The sequence below is a fragment of the Nelumbo nucifera genome, chromosome 1, assembly GCF_055504915.1.
Source record: "Nelumbo nucifera cultivar China Antique chromosome 1, China Antique-T2T, whole genome shotgun sequence".
Taxonomy (NCBI): domain Eukaryota; kingdom Viridiplantae; phylum Streptophyta; class Magnoliopsida; order Proteales; family Nelumbonaceae; genus Nelumbo; species Nelumbo nucifera.
The window spans coordinates 92,103,738-92,113,074 of NC_142649.1; the positions used below are offsets into that span (position 1 = coordinate 92,103,738).

Below are 9,337 nucleotides of genomic sequence, written 5' to 3' on the forward strand. Positions count from 1 at the left end.
GAAAATAGAGAAAAACACCCTTATATAATTTAGTCTCCCTTCCCTAGGTGTTTTCTTGGTCCACGACCAAAAGGGAAAGGGGAGAATTGCACCAGAGATCCTTTCAAGTCAACCCGATGTACTCTTCCTTAGGTTCGATCCACAAGAAATAGAGAAAACTAGAAAAACTGAGAAAAAACTTGGTTGAACTGCTTCTAATCCCAAATCTATTGCTCTGATACCATGTTTTCTTGGTAAAACTTCACTAGGAAGTAAGAATAGAGAGAAGAATGAAGAGAGAACAAGGAAGAAAGAAGAGAGAAAGAGATTTTGGAGTTGTAAACTTGGCTGGGGGTGCTAGCTTCTCTTATTTATATTAGGGCATCCAGAAATATTAAAAATAAAAGCAAAATTACAAATGTGCCCCTTCAACACTAAACATGAGAATTTTAATAGTTTTAACAATACCACCATAGAAACTGAAGCAAAATAAAACAAAGAATATAATCCAAATCAAGAAATGATATATGCGCAGTCATTGACACAAAGGTTCTTAGAATGCATTATGTTATGATCAATTTGTCCCATGTTGGTAGTATGGGATGCTAATGTAAAGTATCCCACATCAGTAGAATGGGATGCTGTTGTGGGGTATATATGTGCTTGGGTTCCCTCCCTCTAACAGCTAGCTTTTAGGGGTTAGTTCTCCTAAGGAACATAACAAATGGTATCAGAGCCTACACTATGCCTCCCAGTTGCAATCGTGCGGCGCAAGTGGTGACATCGGTATTGCAGTGCTCAGCCAGGACTAGGTGGACTAGTGCAAAGCCATGCATGGGCACCGGAACTGCGGAAGCATGGTGGGATGTTATGATTCATTTGTCCCATGTTGGTAGTATGGGATGCTAATGTGAAGTATCCCACATTGGTAGAATGGGATGCTATCGTGGGGTATATATGTGCTTGGGTTCCCTCCCTCTAACAACTAGCTTTTAGGGGTGAGTTCTCCTAAGGCACATTACTAGAAACAACCTTAGTAAGAATAAAATAAGACAAGAAAAAAAAAACACAAAGAACGTTGAGCTAGCCAAACTATGAAATAGCTTCAGACTGGTTGTTTTAAATTGTCAACAACCATAGAAGACTTTGAATCTTAAGTGAAGATTCAATCTACCCAAGCGGTAACTTCCCCATTAGGTGCTAGCTCTGTTTTTCTTTAAAGAGTTATTTGTCAACGTTGTTTGATGCCATAAAGATTCACTGATGAATGATCAGATAAGAGAAAGTGATCTTTTGAGTACCAACTTCTGTTACTCACATGAGAGAAGGAAAGGAATGAAGGGTATATCCGTGAAACCGGCTGTCACTCTTTGGTTGTCGAGTTGGGGAAGATGATTAGTTCTTCTGGAGAAAGTTCTGTTTAATTTTTGGCGTTTTTACTGTTCATACACCCCAAAAAATCTTAACTCCACCGTACAGGTGGGATGAATCCTGACCGTGGATTGATGCCAAATCCACAGGCAAGATATGATTTATAGTAGGGGGGGCTACTAGTAGACAAGGAGGAGGTTGTAATTTCAGATTTCTGAGGTGGAGTGCAGTCTACTTATCCCTTAATTTTTTTGGCACATGTGAGACAGGTGTGCATGTGAACGACGACGTGTTAAAATCCAATTGGAAGTCCACCCCAATATACACGAAACCTGGACTCAAAAAGGCCTTATGTTAGGGACTTTAAATTGCATGGGGGAGTTACCAAAAGAATCCAAGTGAAGTCTCATGTATAGTGGTGGGTTATGGGAATTCAAAATATGGTTAATGGGACTTCAAATGGTTGAAAATCATGGGAAAGTTAAAAACATTTCGGCCCCGTTCACTTTTCGATACATTACTTACCTGAGTAAATGCAAATTACCTGGGTAAGTTTTTCCAAGTGTTGATAACTTCCCTTGTGTGAAAAAGTTATTTACCCACCTAAGAGTTAGGTATCACTTAAGTGATACCAAGAAAAATAAACTCTCTGGTCCCCTCATAAAGTTAAAAATAGAATATGGGATTCTTGGTCAATGAGAACCAAAATCCCATTGACCAACTTTTCCCCTTCTCCAAATCCGAAAAAAGAACCCCCCTTCATGTTATGCTAACGGGCATGGTGCTATGTATGTGTAACGTTAAAAATTTCCCAAACACCAGGAAATATGTACCGCTGTTTTTCCCTCTGCCCAACCAAACACCACCAATGCAAATGAGGTGGCAACCGGCTTAGCACTTTGCATTTACCAAAACCAGCGGAATGTAACACTTTACATATTTGTGTTTGCACTCTTTCCAAACAGAGCCTTAAAATCAAACACAAAAATGCAAAATTACCTTTATTAGCCATCTTTAAATGACTTGGAATTTTTCTCCCCCAGTCGTCGTCCTTCAAGTCTTCAACACTAGAGCAATGAAGTATTCAACAAATGTGTATTGTCACTGACCTACTACTACAACCCTTGGCCTTCGTCATCAGGAGTCCCTCAAATCCGAAAAGGGAAGACAGCACCTCGTCAAATATGTCCAGAGGCACGAGCGCACCGTGGAGGTGTGGACAAGGGGGAAACCGAAGGTGGGTGGGTTACAATGAATCTCCTATGGGAATCTTGTCTTAACGTTCACCAAAAAAAGGAATCAGTCAAATGGAACATTAGGCATGCCCTGATATTCATACAAGCATGTCAATAATACAGATTTAATAAATGGGGTGGAACAAAGCATAGAAGATGAACACAAGTACCAACAAATATAATGGCCAATAGCTGAAGTCCCATCCATCAGAAGAAACCAAGGCCCAGTGTGGAACGAGCACAAATACAAAGACCTATATTCTGTATTATTTTTGTTTGTACTTGCACTGTACATATTTACGTAGAGTGCATATCCTTGTATTCTGTATTATTTTGTATGTATTTATACTGTAATATTTGGCATTTATACTCCTTCCAAACAGAGCCTTAAGGTTAGGAGGTCAATTGATCATTCATCTAGAACATGAAGTCTGCCTTTCTACCAAAAACACCATATAATCTAGCAAAATATTCACTGTAATAACCAACAAAGGAAAATGACCAACCATAGTAATAAGATAAATATTGTCTTCAAAGGAAACTCAAAATACCAATTTGATAAAAAAACAAAACTTTTTGCAAGATGGTTTCTTCTAGTACACTAAACAATTTAAAAACTCGAACCAAAAGTCTACCGAGACAAATCTATAATTAGGCCTTAAGCCTCCCATAGAATTTCTGCTTCTCATTTGTAGTCTGGAAACGACCATGTCCAAATTTAGAAGAGGTATCAATGAACTTGAGTTTTATCTCCTCCAAGGCCAGACGTGATGTCTGCTTCAAGAGGGACTGGCGAAGTGTAACGACCCTCTTTTTAGGGCCGACACAGCATCCTTTGATTAGGATGTAGTCATCCTTCACCACACCATAGTGAGGGAATCCACCCATTGGAGTAATATCCTTCTCAGTCCTGTCATACTCGGTCATTGCAGCGTGAGACTCCTCGCCAGCCTTGCCCACTTTGTAAATCTTCTTGTTCATTTCAGTGCGATGGTGGTATCCATTTTGACCAGCCCTGGCAACCGTAAAGGAAACCCTGGCAGGGTGCCAAGCACCAATACAAGCCACCTTTCGGAGACCTCTGTGCGTCTTGCGAGGCAGGCGGGTGACACCCCAACGAGTAACAACACCCTCGTAACCTTTACCTTTGGTGACACCAATGATATCAATCATTTCATCCTTCTGGAAAATTGCATCTATAGGGACCTGCTTCTCAAAGAAGCCATGTGCAAAGTCCACCTTCTGTGCAACGGTTCCACCATTCACTTGGATCTCCATCAGATGTGCCTTCTTCTGTTTCAACCCTTTCATCCTTCTGATCTGGCACACATAATAACCAATTTTCAACTTGTAAACCACAGGCATACAGCACATCAAGTCTAACACCCAGTCGTTATCCTTAGTTACTTGTTACTTGACTACTCATATATGTGCACCAAGTATTTGATTTGTTGCAGTCTTGAATAATTAAGAGTAAGGGAAATAACAAATTTAAGTTCCTACAAAAAGTTGTGCCTATTAGAAACAGAACTACAAATATATAGTATAAAAGACAAGAAAAGAATTAAATAGTGATCAATCAATTTGTGATATTTACATAATAAATTGCTCAACGTGAGAACTGAACGTATGATAGGAAATGACAATTGAGATTTTGCTTTCTGACCTACAGAAAGTTACCGCACAAAGTATTCTACTGAGTTAAGTTTTTGTCTCTAACAGTACCATTGGAATTACCAGCTTATTCAGCTCCTCAAAATTTTCCCTTAAAGCATACATCATAGAAGCTTACTCACGTCTCCATGATGTCATGGTCAAGGTGAAATTTACAGGATTACAAAACCCAATAATAGGAAATATCCAAATATTTCATTACTATATTACCCTATATTCTTTTTAGTAATTCTGTGAAGAATCAAAAACATAGCACAATCCAGACCATGAAATGCATGCATACTAAATAACTAATTAATTAGGCAATTGATAGATCAAAAGAAAAATTAGGACCTGAGTGTGAGCCAAAACACGGATGACAGAAGCATATTTCTTCATTTTCTCAAGCTGTGCCTGGATATCTTTCTTTCCATCTTCAGTCCCATACTTCTCAGAGTACTTGCTAAAAGCCTTCTTCTTGGACTTGCACCAGTTCTTGTAAAACCTTCTTTTCACCTCCTCACTAAGATGCTGAGCCCAAACTGTACTCAGAGTGCGGAGGCCACGTGGTGTTTTCACATAGCCCACAACTCCAACTACAACCATTGGAGGTGTCTCAATGACTGTCACAGCCTCACAAGTCTCCTTCTTGTGAAGTTCTACAAGAATAATGACATTAAGAAGATACATGCCTATTAGAAATCATATAAAAATAACCTCAAATAATAAATCCTAGCTCACAATACAGTGAATACAAAAGGCTTACATTAACAATTCACACAGATCTCCTACAAAACAATCAGGTTATGTAGGAAAAAACTTATATGCCAGTAAGAATTATAAAACAGAGTGACTCACACATACACCATTTCAAGGCAGAAGATGGGCATTGTTCATTGCAGGGGGCAAACTAAACATAGGCATCAAGTTGCCTTCCTAAACATGGTAACCAATGGAGCAGCATAATCATGGATGAATGGACTTTCAAGACTGTAACTAAATCATAGTAGAAGAACGCATGACTTGCTAGAGAATAACTTAGCAACATTAACTACCCATCCGTTATCATAAATAATTTAATTTATGGAATGACAGAAGCCAAAAGGTCTATTCATATATAAGCCAGATAAAAATATCATGAAACTATCAATATGGAAAACAAATCCCAGGGGAACGAGAAAGAAAAAAATACTAACAAAGGTTCTTACTTGATCCAGGTTTGTCGACTTCTCTGACAATGTGGGTCATCCCGGCCTTGTAACCCAAGAAGGCAGTTAGCTTGCAAGGCTTGGTTGGGTCATCCTTGGGGAAAGCCTTTACTGCATAATTCACAAAATAAACAAAAAAAGAAATATCAGATTAACCAATTAAAAAACAAGGTTTCAAAATGAATCTAGCCAAGTGATTAACATCTGATCACGCTTGAAAGGAATTAAAATAAGAACGCAATCTAGTTTTCAAAGTAAAAAATGGAAAGAAAAAAATTCCGTAACAATTCCTCTAATGAGAATAAAGAATAAAAAGTAGTGGCGGGAAGGTAAAGCATATAAATATAATAAACTAGAATAAGATGACCTTGATTATTAGAAGAAAACTACTTTAAATTAGTTACTACAACAATAACACAAGTCCCCTGATTGATCTCGTTGGTTGATAAATGATGCGTTTGGTGTTTTGTTTAATCCCTTAACATAGATTTCAAAATACTGAAACCCAGAATTTGAAGAATGGTATAGTATTTTTTGCTAAAACATTTTCATAAGGCATCTAATACTGAACTCCCTTAGGTGTCTATACACTTTCAATTCATTCAGATATGAAGGCCCCAAAAATGAGCATGTTAGGAAGAACATCAATCGTAAACAAGGAAGAGAAAGTTAACAGAAACAAAAAAAAAAACAAAACCAATATAATATAACCAATGAAAAAGAAGATTATATATCAGAACTATGGTGGGCATGTGTTAGATAGAATTACAAATATTAATCATACCCTTTCCTCGGTGACGAGAAGCCCTCTTCCTTGGGAGAAATCCAAGGGAACCATGCCTAGGGTGCTCAAACTTCCTGTGAGACATTCTTGTCCTCCTTCACCCTTCACCCTGTAAACAAAGTGCCCATTCGTCATCACAAAGAATTAACAATAAAAGACCAGCCAAAAAACAAAAAAGCATCGATTGAAGGTCAACGTAGATCCTAGTATAGAGCAAAGGGGTTTGAAGAATACAACAGAAACACCATAAACAATCAATGACACCCACATTATAGTTTTTAAAAACCAAACTAGATGTGTACAGATCTACTTATATACTAAGAATAGAAGAATGCATTTACGACTATCAAAACTCTAACCCCAGTCTTCAAGAACCACCTAACTTAGATTCAGCAAACTTAGATCATGGGGGAAAAAGCTTAGATTTCAATGAAAATCAACAAAATGAATCCGACGGATTGACGAAAATCCCAGTAGACCAACCGGAGAATGAGAGGGGAGGACGGAGAATCACCTAGCGATCACTTCGAAATAAGGAGGGAGGATTGGAGGAACCCTCTTGCGGCTTATGCCTCCCGCTTCAGAACTCTGCACAAAACCCTACCTCTGGATTTTATAGTTATAGGATGTGGAGAGGCAAGCAACGATGAACGAGGCAAATTCGCACCCTAAAAAGCAAAAAGACTTTATTTATCCGATTATTTTATTCAATGACATCTATATCCTTTTATTGTGTGAGCTTTCATTTGCGTTGCAAGTTGCAACTTGGGCTTGATGGGCCGCTTCATCCAGTCGTTTAATTTTATTGTTCTTGGGCTAGAGACCCTCTCTTATCTTTTCCGATTTAGAGGTGTAAATCCGGTCGTATCGACACGTGGGTCAAACCAGGCCGTGCTTCCTTCCCTGAGATAAGTTGGAGGGTCAGTCCATCATAGCCCACGTCATGGGCCCGTGCCAGCCCATGGGCCTCGGCCAAGCAGGCTGCATGCTATGTTGTGGGCCTGGGCTATGCCAAGTTGGGCTACAAGTCGAGCCTGGGCCGAATTGGGTTAGACTTTTTTTTGTTTTCTTTTTGACATTTTGATTTTTTATTTTTTTAAATAAAACTAAAATACTTAACTTTTTTTTAGGAATAAATTGAAAAAATAAAAATTCTAACAAAGAAATGAAAAAATACTTAACAAAATACAAAATGGACAATAGATTGGAAAAAAATAAGAATTTTATTTCATTTAAATTTGAAACTTGAACAATACAATGGTCAAAAAATACTTAACAAAATGGAATAAAATGTAAAAAAAAATATAATGCAATTACAAATTAAAAATAAAAAATTACATTGTTGAAAAAATAACAAATAATTTAAATAAAATTGAATAACAAAATTTACAATAATTTAAAAAAAAATGCTACAAAATTATTGAGTATACAAAAAAAATATTGCCTTCATCATTTTTCTTCAAGTTCCACCTCCATCTCCATCTTGATTTTGATCATCTGTGTCACGTGAATAATCAAGTGTAATGTCATGCCCTCCTTTGTCTTATAATTTATCCTCAGTATCTAGCCAATTTTTGAAATAGAGGCACATCTCCGTACTTTCATTATTCATGCAGTTTCTCTTGTCATCTAGCACTAGAGCACCCTAGTATCTGCACTAAAACAAGACTTTGATGGAACTGTAAACATTAGAGGGGTTAGTAAATTACGTGTCATGACGGTAAGGACTGGATAATTTTTTCACATCCACTCCACTAAGCTAAAATATCAACATTATTCATTTCTTCTGAGTTGAATGAATCACTTAAACTAGAAAAATTTGCTTGTAATTACAAATTAAGTTTAGTAAATGAACATGTTGATGAGATGGCACCAGATTTCTGCCTTATACTTATGTAAAGACAAAACTCTATCTTTTCCACTATTGGAGCTAGTTGTTTCATAAGTGGAAGTTGCACCTATACAAGTTGCATATTTTCTATGCCCTATCATTTGAGATTCATATAAACTATACATTTTAAATAATAAATTATTAAATTTTTCCTTTTGATTTCCAATTTCAATATTCATATTTTCACAATATGATTCAAGTAAACTGTCTAAATCATCTTTCCTAATCTCATGATCTAATATTGCATCTAAACAATAAAGAGGAGAAATGTCCTCCCAATATTTTTTAAATTTATTTTTCATTATTTCAATAATTCTTGTAAAGTGTAGATTTTTTTTTATATTTTGCAAAACATTCACTAATCATGTATAATTTATTAACTAAAAGGCAACTATTTGGGTGTAATAAACATACAAAAAAAAATCACTAGTTGCATCATAAAAATTGTGTAAAAAATCTCTTATACAAATTATCATTTCCCAATCTTCCTCAAGTATAATATCTTGTGGCATTTTTGCATTATAAAAAATAGTAAGAATTTGTTTGTAGAGAATACAATTTCTAACATAAAATTGGTAGAATTCCATCTATGTTGAACATCTAACATAAAATATTTATATTTTAAACCATAATTATGACATAAATATTTAAATTCTTTTTTTTTTTGCTCTAAAACTTTTAATACATATAACACAATTTCTAATTTTAAAAATATGATGAGAAATAATATTTGAATCATTTTGAATACATAAATTTAAGATGTAACATGCACATCTAATATGAAAGAATTTACCATTTAAATATTGTTTTAATTGAGATTTTAAAATATTTATTGTTAAATCATTATTGCTGGTGATGAGGAGTAATTTGGCACGACTTGGTAAATAAAAGTCACGTGAACGCGATCTACACGTAGGATGACAACTCAGCAAGGGGAACCTAGTTAGCACTATGCAGAGCTTGGCGTAAAGTCACTTCGGCAACAACTCACCTCGACTTAATGCCACCTCGGCTGCTAATTGAGTTCGGGGCCCGGGAACCGAAGTGACACGTAATAAATCCCAGTAGCTTCTTAGTAGACTTCGGATATTGCGGGATCATACTGCATAACGACAAGCCTTATCTTCTCCCCATCCGAATCGAGCGGCGATAATGAAGTTCATTGACTGATACGTTACTCCCCGACCAAAGCGGGAATGGATCTCACCCATTCAGG

At 36.6% G+C, this 9,337-nt stretch overlaps 1 protein-coding gene across 3 annotated transcripts; it reads right to left on the bottom strand.

The window, feature by feature from the left end:
- Nucleotides 1-3,021: 3,021 nt before the first annotated feature.
- On the bottom strand, nucleotides 3,022-6,883 carry LOC104589599 (large ribosomal subunit protein uL3-like). Of its 3 annotated transcripts, none has more exons than XM_010247961.3 (5): nucleotides 6,745-6,883; nucleotides 6,231-6,339; nucleotides 5,447-5,557; nucleotides 4,593-4,897; nucleotides 3,022-3,905 (listed from the first exon to the last, which is right to left on the bottom strand). In XM_010247961.3, exons 2-5 carry the CDS (start codon nucleotides 6,313-6,315, stop codon nucleotides 3,237-3,239), a joined length of 1,170 nt encoding a protein of 389 aa, XP_010246263.1. In that variant the 5' UTR covers nucleotides 6,316-6,339; nucleotides 6,745-6,883; the 3' UTR covers nucleotides 3,022-3,236. The 3 variants fall into 3 exon arrangements, with proteins under 3 accessions (XP_010246263.1, XP_088744856.1, XP_010246264.1); XM_088888730.1 differs by having other exon boundaries at nucleotides 6,231-6,332; nucleotides 6,745-6,881; XM_010247962.2 differs by having other exon boundaries at nucleotides 6,714-6,826.
- Between the last annotated feature and the right edge of the window lie 2,454 nt (nucleotides 6,884-9,337).

Coding starts and splice junctions, on each gene's coding strand:
- LOC104589599 (XM_010247961.3), bottom strand. CDS start 6,315: ATGTCTCACAGGAAGTTTGAGCACCCTAGGCATGGTTCCCTTGGATTT. Junction 5,558..6,230: donor TTCTCGTCACCGAGGAAAGG/GTATGATTAATA, acceptor TGAATTATGCAG/TAAAGGCTTTCCCCAAGGAT. Junction 3,906..4,592: donor GTGTTTTGGCTCACACTCAG/GTCCTAATTTTT, acceptor TATGTGTGCCAG/ATCAGAAGGATGAAAGGGTT.